This window comes from Leptonychotes weddellii, chromosome 3 (assembly GCF_054177405.1).
Source record: "Leptonychotes weddellii isolate Sample4059 chromosome 3, ASM5417740v2, whole genome shotgun sequence".
Classification (NCBI taxonomy): Eukaryota; Metazoa; Chordata; class Mammalia; order Carnivora; family Phocidae; genus Leptonychotes; species Leptonychotes weddellii.
Genome location: NC_138371.1, coordinates 114,874,163 through 114,890,227, shown reverse-complemented (window position 1 = coordinate 114,890,227; position 16,065 = coordinate 114,874,163). Strand labels below are relative to the sequence as shown.

The 16,065-nt window shown below is 32.1% G+C and overlaps 1 protein-coding gene across 1 annotated transcript in view; it reads right to left on the bottom strand.

The window, feature by feature from the left end:
• The window catches only part of NBEA (neurobeachin), a 609,173-nt gene that overhangs the window by 416,714 nt on the left and 176,394 nt on the right, over positions 1-16,065 (bottom strand). Inside the window, exons 20-22 of the mRNA XM_081815498.1 lie at positions 12,774-12,927; positions 3,795-3,975; positions 1,671-1,801 (exon numbers count right to left, since the gene is read on the bottom strand). Of these exons, the coding sequence (XP_081671624.1) occupies positions 1,671-1,801; positions 3,795-3,975; positions 12,774-12,927 (466 nt within the window). The remainder of the gene's footprint in view (positions 1-1,670; positions 1,802-3,794; positions 3,976-12,773; positions 12,928-16,065) is intronic.

Here is a 16,065-nt window from a genome sequence, read left to right as displayed (position 1 = left end):
TCAACTAAATTACTACAAAATTCCTTCACATTGGACTTTTCTCTCCATGTTCTGCAATCAGAGTAATAGTTAGTTTGACAGTCTTGAAAAGTTCCCTATTATCTAGTGAATTCATTACAGACACTTTAAGATCAAAGCTCTCAAAAATACTAATTTATTTATTCATTTCATGAGTATATAGACCTGCTAGAGAGAGGAAGGGAATTACTATTAATTGAAAGTTCACTGTGTGTCAGGAATTAACTAAGAACTTTAATTACTGCTTTCCATTTAGTTCATAGAAACACCTTGTAAATTAAGATTTGTATCTATTTTAAAGCCTGGAAAACTGAGGCACAGGAGACTAAGTAATTTGTCTTGGGTCACAAAACTAGTTACGGGGTAGAGCCAGCATACAAACTCAGACCTGTTTGATTCTAGAGTCACTGCTCTTTGGACAGAGTACTGTCAGTGTAATACATACATGCTCTGGAATTACAAAGATGGATAGGTATGTACATACTTTCAAGTAACTTACAGTCTACTATGCCTTCACAAATAACATGAGGCATTCTTGCTGATGTGTTCATATTCAATTTTCTAAGCAATGGAGAACACTTTGGAGACTTGTTAGCAATAAAATATGGTCTGATTATTATAGGAATGTTTTCTGACAGAATTGAAAAAGAGGCTACAATATATATTAAATATATGGTTGTTCTGTTTGAAAGTTACAGAAGTTTGAAGCCACAGAACTACTTAAATGAATTAAACTTCTATTTCATGTCTTCACTTACTGAGCAGAAAAAAGGTTTGTCAATATCAAACATCTAGTTACAAGTGTAGTGTGTGATATGAGACATACAGGGTCTTATGAAAATATCAAATAGAGGAAACTACCCTAGACTGGGGTGGCAGTGAGGGTATCTGAAAACATTTTCCCCAAAGAGTAGCACTTAAGCTGAAGCCAAGAGTCAAATGGATTTTAACTGGATGAAAAGTTAAGGATGGACCCTTCAAGCAAAGGGAACCTATGAAAAAGTCTGAAGACAAAAAAAAAAAAAAAAAAAGATTCTCTGATGAGCTAAAGTCTATCATGTGACTAAAATGGCAAAAGCAAGGGGGTAAGAGGATAAAGCTGCTGTTGGAGAAGTAAGCCAGGGTCAGTCATGCAGGACCATAAAAGTCATGTTAATAAAACTTTGATGTGATGCAAAGGGTCAGTTAAACATGTGATAAAGAGCTAATTTAAAATGAGAATTACTGGTATATTCCAAAATACACTATTCATTCATTTCCTGGGCATTCAATAATATTATGGGAGTATCTACCACCAAAAACATATCCACTTAAAAAGTATAATTCATATATTGAGCTCTGTGAAAATATTTAACTATGAAAAATAGTAATAACTAAGAACTTTCAGAGCAATGTGTACTGATATCCTTACAAAAATCCTATGAAGTAGAATTATTAGTACCTTCATTGAATAAACAAAGAATGCAAGTCTCAGGTTAAATAATCTTGGTAATACAATTATGAAGAAGAAAAGCCAGCACCGAAGAAGCCTACAGCGGTCTGATTACTAAATCCTTTCTCTTTCTTTACACAATACCATGTTACTTTTTTCTCAGACTTAAAAAAACAAATTTTAAGGTACATTATATTTAACATAGAAAATGTTTAATTACCTTTGAAGATGCTGTGGCGGTCACACTTTGGGGAGCTTCCTGAGGTTTACTGCTGCCATGGGAAGATTTGCTCCCCCTGTCTCTCTGTCTCTGCCGACATTCTAAACAGTTTCTCACAGCAACACAACAAACTATTTAAAAACCAAAAGCATATTATTAATATAAGTTCTTGACTCTGATATGTTGAAAAGAGTTGCTAGCTTTTTTTTTCTTTCCCTTTTCTCCATTCATTATTCCTAAAACCAACTAGAACAAATATTTTTAAAAATTATGAAATACAGTAATGAAAAGTACATATAAAACGTGTAGTTAAAAAATAAAAACAACACACCCATACACTACCAATCAGCTGCAGGAACAGAATATTACTGAAGCTCCCAATATATCCCTTCCTAATATATGCCCCCTCCATCGTTTAAAATCCTGAATTTCACAGATCAATAAAAACTTTTTGAAACTTCATATTCACATTTGATAAGCTGTTCTGATTGACAAGACTTCTTCAGTAACATGACTACTTGGTGACTAACTGAGCACAGCTCCCCATTTCAGGAAGTGACAGAGCACCGCAGTGCAGACAGTCTGAGTCCCAACACCCACCTTTCTGTGTGGTGGGAAAGTCTACAGCCCTGTCAATAAGCATTCCACACGTACAAGCTTTTCACTTATTTACTTACTTTAAAAAGTCATATAGTAATAAACAGCACAGGTTCTGGAATCTGACCACCTGAATTTTACTCCTGGCTCTGCCCCGTATGAACTATGTGATCTTGGGCCAGCGGCTTAAACTCTGTGTGCCTCAGTTTCCTCATAAGTAAAATGAATATAAACAGTAACCTCCTTACAGGACTGCTGAGGGTTAATTGCATTAATATATTTATGAAGTGCTTAGAACAGTAGACAGCACATATTGATATATAATTGCTTTGTTATTATTCACTTATAAAACTTTCCTGTAGATGACAAAAAAACAAATTGGCTAGGAAATACTGGGATAAAAATGAAATTAGCAGTATAACTTTGAAATATATTCAGAAATAAAAGCTCAGAATAACCAAATAAATGCTGGTTTTAAGATACTGAGGTACTTAAAAAAATTTCTCTGTCCCAGAATTAACTCTGTCAGCTATTGTTAATTATCAATGGATATGTCCATAGCGGCCACAGTAAATTATGCCACACCTGTTGATTGTCAGAGAGATGTCAATGTGGTCAATCTCTCCATTAGAATGATTATGAAATGATTCCACTTAACCTGCCCATCTTTAAGAAATACAAAAGGAAAAAAGTAGGTTTCATTCCATCATTCTTAAAGCAAGTTATTATTCCTACCTTGGATCAGAACAATTTATCCCCTGAAACTATACACGTGTAGATATTTATATAATTTTTAAAATTATGGTTAAAAAGAGTACACGTCAGAAACTTCTTCCTATGTAATGCCTTACTTTCTTCTGTCCTACTCATGCTCTAAGGCAAGTATAAAAACGATTGCTTGCTGGTCCCTTGTAAAGTCTAAGTAGTATAAATAAATTTCCCCTTTAAGAAAGGTAGGATATGTAAGAATGGATGTAAAGAGATGGACTAAATTTACTAAGAGTTTTCAATGCTAACTTTTCTTTGCAACACAGGGTCGTAAATGAACAGTATAGTAAAGTAACGTTTGTTAGTGTTAACTGCTTACTCTGAGAAACAGTGACATTGGAATAGTCAGTTTTATCCTTTGGCATTCTGTGTATAAAAACTATGTCACTGGTCTTCCAACATATTTGTGGGTCAGGACAACTATCTTCTATATTAGTTTACCAAAACAGGAGTCCTAAGGGGATTTACATTAAAATCATGTCAATGAAAAATGTTACAGTCCTATTGATTTTGAAATAATTAAAAATATATTTGACTTCATTTCAAATTATAATCCATTAAAGATGATCAATTTCATGAAATCTCCAATGTGATGATAGCACAATTTTTTTTAATTTAGTAATTCTCAAGAATTACAATGTAATCTCTATACAACATAATCATTAACTTGTATCATCAATACTTTACGTACCACAGAGCATCAAAAAACTAAACTGTAGGTAATTATTTAACATGCACCATTATTCTTAACAGACTTACCTAACCTTAGGCACTGTCTCATTAAACCTCCAGAAGACATGTTTTTTTCAGCTTCAATCTCACTAAAATTTAGAGAGCTGGCAAATACAAGTACATCAACCATAGCCATCAATCGGCTGAGGAAAGTTACTGCTGTCTCAGCTGACATGCCTTGTGTCACTTCAATATTTTCCAATTCCGTCTTTAAAAAAGTAGAAGATTTAAGTCTTGCTTAAAATTTGGAAATATAATACATATACATACATGCTACAGGTAAACAGTAGTTCAGCATATCTAGTATATTTTCTAAACAAAATAAATTATAAATTATAAACTGATTCCACATATCAAAAGAACTGGTTGTTAAATTTAATTAGTTTACCTATGAATTATCCTTGAATAAAGGAAAAGTCCATTTTTAAAATGAAGGATAAATTTAAATGTCTCACAAAACTATATTCCAAACTTAAGATCATTTCATAAAGATATTTAGGAATAATTACACATCTATATTTTACTACTTTTGTCTTATTTTATTAATAAAGATATAAAATAGATACTTTCCTAAAATCTTCACTCTCATTTATTAAAAGATATGCTTTAACTTCTCTTTAGTATAAATGCGTGATGAGTAATAGTAAAGATATATGGCACTTCCAATCGGCATCAAAATGAGACAACTGTTAAATGAGAACACATAATAATTTCTTACCCATTTCAGAATAAACTAAGTCACTAGGTATCTCATACATACAATAAAAATCTAGAGTAAAAATAATCAAGAAAATCACTAATTCCTCTAAAGATATTAATTTGTGACCTATAAGACACTAGCAATAAGAAGCATCAGTAACATTCTAGTTAGGTACAACTATACTTTCACTAAAATATTGTCTATGATAAAATACAATTTCATGCTTTCAAAGGGAATGTCACAAAGTAGTATTTCTGGAGATGTGTAACTTTGTATTTTATAAGCAACAGCAACATTTCTTATTTTAGTTTTCATTCTGTATTATATAACATTTCAATTATTTTGGTTCATTATAACTAGGCCTCATTTTCTCAGTGCCACAAGGGGCAGAGAAAAGTAAGAAGTGCTTTATAAATAAAAAGTACTACTGCTTAAATTTTCTGAAAATGGGCACACTAGCCATATTGATTAACCTTACTTCTTTACCAAATGATAAATTCAACTACAACGTAAGCATATATTACAGGTATCTACTCCTATTTAATGTTCCATTTTGATATTGTTTATGCCCATCAGTCTACCTAAACAGATTCCTGCTCACATTAAAATGGAAATGTCAGCAGGAAACACTGATAAAAAAAAAAAAACAACACAACTCTTAAAACACTTCTTGAGCACAAGATGGATAATAAAAATGATAGGTGACTACTGCAAGCACTATATAACTAAACTCCATTCTAAATGGAGTATAAAATGTAACAACCTTTCTTCCTTCCATTTAACAGCAAAATAGTGTTAAAACCATTCTCTCTAAAATGAGCTTGAAAAGACAAAAATTTGTTTTCAATTGTTGATTTACATTATGACAATTCAGTATCTGTGGTCTAAAGAAATAATTCATTACTTGGATTTCTTAAATACAGATTCCTTATTTCCTAGCACTTCATTGATATACAGCATTATTTCATAGCATGAATTAAAAATCTGTGATTACAACACAATAGTTCATATTAAAAAGCAAAAAAAAAAAACTTTACATAAGAACTCTTAAATCTCAGTTACTACAAGTGCCTATAATGGAATGGAAGATCTGGCCATTGCTTAGGTCTATCAAATGTTCTAAATAAATTTTCAAAAATATTAGAATTCTATAATATCTATAGATGCATTCTCAAAGAAATTCATCATTTTGAATTACTCAAATTGTAAGATTTATTTATTAGTTATCACTTTATTAGTTAATGGTCTTATTTTCATGTCTTTTGTGGTCTACTAGGTCTAAACTTCAAAATATGTTTTCATTTTTAAATGACTAAATTACATACAGAAATTATTAACAGAATTATTAATCAGCCATGTAATTTGCCAAACTGTTATTTTTGACTAAACAAAATAAAATTTTAAAAAGCATTCTTAACACAAAAAACCAAAAAGGGAGTTCTTAATTAATTCCATATAAAAGTAATTTATAATTTTGCTGAAATGTTATATAAACATTATAACATACATTTAACAATAAAGATCACTCACATATGATTATTATTAAATCCTAAAATAATATATATCCCATCCAATTTCCTTTCATTGGAACCAATTAACATCTGATTGTACATATGAATGAAATTTGTTTTCATTATATTACAATAGTTTAGTCTAAAGGTTATTGTGAATAATAATTCATCAATGCATTGAGAAAAAGTCCTTTTAATTAATATTTTAAATATACCAAAGATAGGTCTAATATTAAAGATGGTATGGAAACTCAAAATATAACCAAGTCAAAAATTTCATAAATAAGCAAAATAAAACTGAAAACTGAAAACCTGAAAATTACTGAAGTAATACTAACCTTAGAACCCTGGACATGCATTAGACAAAACAGACAACAGATCAAAAAAGTACAAGAAAAGGAAATTATTAAAATTAAATAAAAATACAATGTAAAATTGAAACACAAAGTAATATATTAAAAATTATATTTATTTTATTAGAAGCAAAGTCCTTAGAAGAGATATTCCTTTTATAAATTACATATGATTAAGATTAAATATCAAATATTTAGACGGTTTATTTTATTTCATTAGAGTAACTCTGCCCAAATAATATATAAATTATTTATATTTATATAGTTCATATACTAAAATTATGCATATTCTATTTTATAAAATAAATATATTTTCCTAGCAGATACCTAAGGAAGCATTTTAATAAATAAACTAATATGATGTCTCTGTAAAAGCCCTAACTCAGTACTAGGTTAGGCAGGAATGACTTAAGGAAATAAACTATTTATACCAACCTTCTAGAATTTTCATTAAGGAATCATGTTATAATTTGTTTTTTAAAATATTTGGAGCCCTTCCTATAGATCAAAATCCCAGGAGTCAAAGAATAAAATACTGTAGTGATTATAACTTAAAAACCATTTTCCCTTGCTAGAAAAGAACTTACTGATGCACTAATGAGGCCTTCATGTGAACTAAGCTAACTATATAGATATTATACTAAATTTCAGAGTCTTAACTAAGAATTATATTCAATATATTCAAAAGTGTGGCTAGAATTAAGTTTCACAATTAAAGTCATCAACTGTTCTTATTGTCTGATTTTTGACAACAAATATATGTGAGCATAAATTTCAATAAACACCATTTTCATGGTACACTGTATAGGAAAATGCATAAAAGCCTCCTGAGAATACTACAGTATGATCAGTATTATGAGACAAACAAAAAAATTAGTAATTTAGGGCGCCTGGGTGGCTCAGTTGGTTAAGCGACTGCCTTCGGCTCAGGTCATGATCCTGGAGTCCCGGGATCGAGTCCCGCATCGGGCTCCCTGCTCGGCAGGGAGCCTGCTTCTGCCTCTGACCCTCCCCCCTCTCATGTGCTCTCTCTCTCATTCTCTCTGTCTCAAATAAATAAATAAAATCTTTAAAAAAAAATTAGTAATTTAGTAATTAGTAAACCAGTAATTAGTAAATTAACTCCACATTCTGATAATGGTAAGGAAATACAAACTAAATTTAAGATCTTGTCATCATTTTTTTGACAGAAAATATTGCTCTTCTTTCATGATTATGAAACTATTAGGAAAGCCAGAAATATCAGTCACTATTATTTTTCTTAACAGACAAATGACACTGAATTAAATTCTAAACATTCAGTGTTTTGGATGGTGGACCAAAATGATCAACTTAAAATCACAAAGTGATTATGCAATTTGTATTTGATCCATGTTCTTTGCTTCTCTTCATTTTTTTTTCTACAACTCCTTGCTTTCACTCATGACCAACTTGTACAACATATAGAGAATAAAAGGGTTCAACTGACTAGTCAGAAATACTAACTCTAAAAACAACATCAATAACAACAAAAATAATTCCTCTTTCTAAAACCAAAGATTGGTCAAACTGTATACTAAGAAGTTTAAAATTTTTCCCTGGGTACTAAAGTTAAACCCATTGGTTTAATTTATAGACTTGAAACTATTTTTGTAATTTATTTTCTATGCTACATAGGACTTTAAATAATCTAGGCAAAGCTAAAATTGCAAAAAGTCCTGCTTCTTCAATGAATATTAAGTTGAAGGTGTTCACTAATACTGTATATGTATACTCTTTTTTCCTTCAAGATTCCACTGAAATATTACAAGTAATATTAATCTAAACAATTCAACTTTTCTTACATGATGATACTGCAACAGTAATACACAAATGTTATCCTTAGTGGAAATCAGTATATGCATATGAGATCCCAAAGCAGAAAACAGACCACCACTATGCCAATCCCATTGGGATAGCAGACAAAAAGACTATACCATGTAAATCTTTTGCCATCAAAATGAATCACCCATTATAAATAAATTTGCCTCAGATACCCTATTTTAGAATTCTGAATATGGCAGATTATTTTATAAATGGGAAAATTACTCTATCATGACACAGATCTGAATAAACAGTTCCGAAAGGGTACTAAATGAGGGAAACATCAAGAGCCTTCTCCACCTAATGAGCTTTACACTTATTACTTATCCTAATTTTCACAAACTCCCTGTTAAATAAGCATAATTAACACCTTTTCATAAATGAAGAAATTGAGAGTAAGGTCCTATCTAGTAAGTGGTAGAACCCAGATTAAAATACAGATTTATCTTATGCCAAAATCCATAATCCATATACTTTATATTGAATCCTAACTTCAAAAAGATTGTGTCTGAATCTCACTGATGATGGGAAACAATTCTGTTTTGATGAAAATGAGATTTCCATACTTATCTGAGATCCATACTTATACTGAGAAATGGGAAAGACATATTCCTGAGATGAGCTTAGTATCATTTTTTCCAATGGATAACTATAAAGAAAACCTATCATTACCCTGTTTTTGAAAAGGCTATCCTTCCCCTTAAGTGAACTGCTTATGAACATATGTAGAAAAAAAAAAAGTTGTGCGTTTGTTTGGGGCTCCATTTCTGTGTTTTTGTTCTGTTCCATTGAACTACGTCTTTTTAAGATACTACACAGTTTGATTACTGTGATTAATATATAATGATTCTTTCAAAACGGTTTTAATTATCCCATGTGAATTTTTAAAAAAATAGTGTTTATAACTATAAAAAATTTTGGTGGGATTTTGAGAGGAACTGTGATACATCTAAATATCAATTTGGGGACAAGGGTTACCTTTATTATGTTGAGTCTCCAACCCATAAACATGGTATAGTCTCCATTTATTTAGACCATCTTTGATTGCTTTTACAAGTCTTTTGTAGTTTTTGGAATAAAAATATCATATATTTATTGTTATATTAAAACTAAGTATTTCATATTGAGTGATTACATATGGTACTGTATTTTTAATTTCTGCGTCCACATGTTCATTGCTAGTAGAAATAAGTACAACTAATATTGTTGGTCACCTTGGTAAAATAGAAAAAGAAGAATACTTAGCATTCTATTTACCCTCTCAAAATTAAATACAATTTCAATATTAGACATGTCAAATGCTAAAAAAAAAATTAGTATGGCTGAATGTGAAATGTTACATATCTTCTAATAGAACATAATGACCACAACGTTCAATGAAATTGTTCTAAAAATTAAACTAAATATTCAGTAAGTCAAATTCAAGTTCTTGTTTAATAGGAAATAATGAGTTTATCTTAAGCTCTAACTACTGAATTTTCAATGGTCAGTAATAAATAATAGCTTTCACTCTAAAACATTATACTATGACATTTGTATTTTATGTGAGGATCATGCTCTAAGTCAGCGGTCAGTAAACTATGACCCATAAATCAATCTGCCCCACTGCCTGTTTTTATAAGTAAAGTTTTATTGAGACAAACCCACACATTCCTTTATGTAACTGTCTATGGCTGCTTTTGCAGAATAGCAGAGTTGAGTAGTTGAGACAGATACCATGTAGCTCACAGAACTGAAAATATTTATCATCTGACCCATACAGAAAAAGTTGGCCAGTCACAGGCATCCATCATTATTCATATTTATTCATGCACATATGCATTTAATGAATATTTTAATATTTAAAATATCTTAAATATTTTTAAAACTACACAAACCTAAACAAAATCATGAGATCACTCGAACATCAGTATCAAATGTTTCTCTCTTCATGTATCTAGGATTGAAATTATAATGGCACCTACATGACAATGTTTTCTTCTGCTAATCTGTATACTGTCAAAGCTTCCTTTTTCACTTTTGGATTTTTACATGTTAATTCTAAGTCAAAAGCTCTTTATATATGCAGTTCTAATTGTCTTCTTTATTTAATCTCCTCTTTCCCAACTTTCTCCCTCTACTACATTACAATTTTTCACAGGAATGTTACACAATCAAGTAAGAGAAGACAATACTCAGTAGTCAGCACCAATCATGGTTCTACCAGTATAAAGTGGGAAAAAACATTCTGGCTGTTTCTTTTAAGGAAGCAATTTATTCCAAGAACATAATCCGCTATTGTATACCAGGCATAGGTACAATCAGTTAAAGAACCAAAATGACAGAAATATAGAGAAATAGACAATGAAAAAAAATTTCTGCAACTGAATGAATTCCTAAGTCTGTTAAGAACGTTGTAGGCAAGGGCACCTGGGTGGCTCAGTTGTTAAGCGTCTGCCTTCAGCTCAGGTCAGGATCCCAGGGTCCTGGGATGGAGCTCCACAGCGGGCTCCCTGCTCCGCGGAGAGCCTGCTTCTCCCTCTCCCTCCCCCACCTCAGGCTCGCTCTCTCGCTCTCAAATAAATAAATAAAATCTTAAAAAAAAAAAGTATTCTAAGCAATAAGTAGTTTCAAATTGCAAAATATAGTGGTCCACACTGCAAAGGTAATAATTTTGGAAGTCAAACCTCAAAATGTCAGTATCTTTATTATATATTCATTACAAAATAAAAAATAAGTAAATTTGGGCAGTTAAATAGTATGTAAATCATAACATTTATGGACAATTTATTTTAGTAATTTCATATTTTCTCTATCTTGATGGAGATCTTTCAGCTTTAAAATTTGGAAGACTATTTAGTAATATGAGTATTTCAAGCTTATACAAATTTTAATACCTACTACTAATTTTATATAGAGGTCATCTTCAGTTCTACACAAAATTTTAAAATAATATTATAAAATGAATTTCAATACAACCTTTTAAAATTTCTTGATGACAAAGGATTATTCAGAAAACATTAAAAAATTTTATATGATGAAGAAAAATGTCAGGAGAGAATATTGATATTTTTCAGTTTTTAATGTATAGAAGGGAAAAAACCCTCCCTGTTTCAATATTAGAATTCATTTTGGAAATCATACACAACTCTTGATTTACCTGAATTTGGTGTAAATCACCAGGAGAAATCAGAGATTGAAGAGAAGGGATGGTAGGTACAATAATCTCACAGGATATCTACACTCTTCACATGCCATCAACTATTTTTCTTCCTGGCTCCATTTCCTTGCTTAGCTGCTAATTTCATTAAGGCCCTAATAATGATGATCTATTTGCTGCTCTCCTTCTTGAACTAGCCTGCTTGCCTTTGTCAACTTCTTGAATAAATTTATGGATGAAATCGAAGTGTACATGCCTGTGAGGGGGGAAAGATGTTGGGCATACAATCTTTTGCTGCCAATATTTAAGTTTGAGTGATACTTTGGGGGTGATGGCATTGAAAAAACTATAGTGAGAAAAGGAATCATATAAGAAAAGCTGGTTAATAATGAAATAAAGCCAGAGATTAATTTGGAAACACTGCTCCACCAAGTAAAAGACATCTTAACAAAAGAGCAGGTTTCTCTGTGGAGAGAGCATACCTTTTGGGTTCATGGATTTGTTTCCAATATGGAAACCAATTTGGTTTCCAATATATTGACACAGTCAATATGCGAAGTAGAGTTCTACATTCTTTCCTATCTGGGCAGGCAGCTATGGAGTCTTTCTTTTTTTTTTTAATATAAACCAGAAATTTTTTTAAACTACAACTAAAATATAAAGTTAACATTGACCTATTATATTTTAAACATATAGTTAATATTAAATGCATTTAAAACTTAATGTATTTCAATGTTTTATCTAGAAAGACAGCTGTATCTTTTTAAATAAATGTTGAACTAGATAAATTCACATGCAAATGCTATTACAGCCCATATGTCTATAAAAAGTTTTTTGAGTTTTTTAAGGATTATGAAATTGTTCAAATAGTGTAAAAGTGGTATGTTATTTATATTTTTTCTATCTGAGGTGCCTAAGTTTTAAAAAAGAATTCATTAATTTGGTTCCGTTTTGGAAGCAGACTGCTGGCTTCAAGATTAAATCTCAGAGAACAAGAATGTAAAAGTCCCATATATAGTTTAAAATAATATTAAGTTTAGAAATAATATTTCAAGCAATTCACACGAGGTTTTGCATATCTAATGATTTTTTTCTAAATTTAGATTTATGACTCTATTTACTTACACAATAACCATGTGCTTGTATTTAGAATTTCAAGAGTAATAGAATAAAATTTTTTTAAGTTTACCATAATATATATTTGAAGAAATAGGCAATATATGGGAAATAAAGTTAAGTCATTTACAGTTTTGGCTCTTCTTCAAAAGTATTCATCAAATCACCAGAGAAATATTTTCACAGACACACATGGCTGAAACCCAACACTGACAAAAAGAAATGGGGAGAAGTTGCCTTAGGTGAACGTATCTCCTTAAAATCTGTTTACAGTAGAGAACACTGCTGACAGGCTCTAGTCAGGTAATTACAAAATACACCACTAGATGGAAGCAAAGTACTTACAGTTGGTGATGTAGCAGCAGAGAGCAAAGGTAAAATTCCTCCACAAGCAATAATGATGTTGTCTACCATTTGGGAAATGAGGTGAATTGTGTTATGTACAAAAATAATATTTTCATTACTATTGACAAAATCCATTACAGACTTTGTGGAATGACTAAAAGAGCAGAAAAACAAAACACAAATGAACATTTTACCTTAAGAAGTTAACTTTCTAACATTTATAAAGTAAAAAATATTGAAGAGTGAGGCAAATTTAAAATGGAATTATTAGAAAAGAAAATAATTTACAATTGAGATATCATACTACCGAAGACTTAACATTCATCCCCGCAGGGTTTCTTTGTATCCAAATGTATTAACTCATTACTGGGTTTCTGCTTTAAAACTACAGTACGTGTTTATTTTGTGTTGAAATCAATTTTCCTTATTTACCATCCTCAGGTACTCTAGAACAACTGGATAGTTAACTCTAAGTTTACCTTTCAGGCAGTTTCTGTTTATCACCAGATTGCAGCCCCACCTGTGATCAGCCATATTGAAAATGTATACTGCTAGTCACAGAAGTGACATGATAGGGAAATAGAAATAAATCAGCAAAAATTCAAGGACTTATTGAATAAAAGGAGGAAAAATATCTTAAAGGTCAGCAGTGCAGCTTTTCCATACAAAACATGCAACTTAGATACCCAGAAAAATACACTGCTTTAATTTGATGTCTGTCAAGAATATGAACTGTTTTCTAATGGGAAAAAAAGAGATTACTCCATGATCAACTGTTCTTTTTTGTTCAATTTTAATATCTCAAATTTGGTCTGTTTTTCGATTTTGAAGTTCCACTTTTTCCTTAACATCCCACAAACAGCTGTAGACATGAAATGGTGTCCACATGTCAAAAAGCTCATCAAGGAAAGCTGCCAGTTGGTTTCCGTACGGATGCCAACAGCCAATTCTGTCAACCAAAAGGTTCAATTTTATGAAAGACTGAAACAAAAACTCATCCAATTTTTTTTTTTTTTATTTGAGAGAGAGAATAGAGAGAGAGAGAGCACATGAGAAGGGGGAGGGTCAGAGGGAGAAGCAGACTCCCCGCTGAGCAGGGAGTCTGATGCGGGACTCGATCCCGGGACTCCAGGATCATGACCTGAGCCGAAGGCAGTCTCTTAACCAACTGAGCCACCCAGGCGCCCAAAACTCATCCAATTTTTATAGGAATTCAATGGTATCTGGTATGCAGTGGCTACTCCAATGTCGGAAACAAGGCAAAGTGCTATAGGACTTAAACATTGTAACCGATCCAGTCAAGAACACAGTGAAACCAACTGAGGCATCATTCACTCCAAGGACTCAGCATTAGTTCACTAGGAGGGCTGTGGCCACTTTCTTCTGTGTGTGAAGTTAAGTAATGTTCACAATATTTACAATAAGAAAAAGACCTTCCATTGCTCATGATGTATCTTACTGATAGCAAAAAGAATTAGTCATGCTTCTTTTCATATCACATGACGGTGGCAAGATGAGAGAACATGATTATCTACTGTTTGGTTAAGGATAAATTCTCTGAAGAAAAAGCATCAGCAACTGAATGGAAGGCCAGATATCAGTTCTTCTTTAGCTGATACTCAATCTTTAGCATGATCAATTTTAAGTCAATGATTCTCACTCTTTACAAATGTAAACTATCATCTATGACATCTTAGATGTCAAGATGTTTGCCCAATCCTAAAAGTAAGTGCTATCTTTTAAAAAATTAAATTAGGATCACCTGGATGGCTCAGTCGGTTAAGCATCTGCCTTCAGCTCAGGTTATGATCTCAGGGTCCTGGGATGGGCCCTGCATCAGGCTCCCTGCTCAGTAGGGAATCTGCTTCTTCCTCTCCCTCTCCCTCTGCCCCTCTCCCCTTTCCTGCTTGTGCACGTGCTCTCTCTCTCAAATAAAAATAAAATCTTTTAAAAAATTAAATTACGTAAAATTCTGTTTGGGGAATTTTATGACAGCTCGTGAAAGAGAACAGAGACACATGGTATCTATGTATATGTTATGTTTCCATCATATGTTAAAGGAAGGAAAGCTGAGTATCTCTCATTTGGGGACTACGAATAATTGTAATTAATAAGTTACACTATATATCTCCATTGATAGTCATGTTAACAGTAATGTATTTCACTGTATTCCAGTTTCCTTATTTAGCATCCCTAGGTAATTTAGCAAATAACAACACCAGCAATGGAAAGACCATTGTTTCTATCACATGAGTAGCCTAAGGACAAACTGATCAAATAAAATTAGAAGTAAAAACTTTCTGTAGCAGACATTGACTGTTTTCCATAATAGTTATTCCTTCTTCCCTGCTAACACAATCTAGATTTTGTTCTATTGTTGAGCTAGATCAGGTATAGGAAAGGTTGGCTTTATTCCAGCTACTAGGTTATTAACCAGTATTGCTCTAAATAGGAGAGTCATTATTAATAATCCCATTCCCCTTTGCTGGTGATTGACTGCTGGCACATAAGAGGTAAGGGGGAGATTTCTTGAGGGGCTTCTTTTAGAAAAGAAGAAAGGAGGGGAGGGTAAGGAATGGGAAAGGGAAAAAGTAGAGGAGGAGGAGGAAGAAACAATGGGGAGACGAAAAAAGAGGAGAGAGAGGAGGAGGAAGGAGAGGGAAAAAAGGAAGAGGAGGAATGAAGAAAAGGATGAATGAGGAAGAAGAGCCCCTGCCTTCTAGTTTGGGGAAGTTTCCTATGTTGAACTGGTGCTGGGAGCTGAATCAGCCACCTTGAATCTCAGAAGGAAAATTAGGCGAAGTCTCCTTCAGTCCAGAGAAGACCATGCCACTGATTGTTTAAGTCAATGACAGTGGGGTTCTCTGTCACAGCCATCAACTTCCTAATTTATGTGCAAGCACACATAAATGACGTACTCTCATAACTGCTTAATTTGTTGCATATTTGCTATTAGAAAATTAACTGAAAGTGAGGCAAGGTAATGATTTAATTTATGCAGACTTTGTTTTCCTTAAGTGATGATTTAATTTATGTAGACTGTTTTCTTTAAGTGATTATATATGAGCTGATACTAACTACTTTAAGGGTAAAGGCTCTAAAAATAGATGTTGTAAGGTGATTTTAAATTCTATTTTAACACTATATGTTATAATCTTATTACCATGAATATATTTAGTATATGGTATTAATTTTAACAGAAGAATAAAAATGTGGAAACAGCTTTGAACCCAAACTGAAACTTTTTATTGTTGTTGCTAAATCTCTTTTATATATAGAATAGGCAAAATTT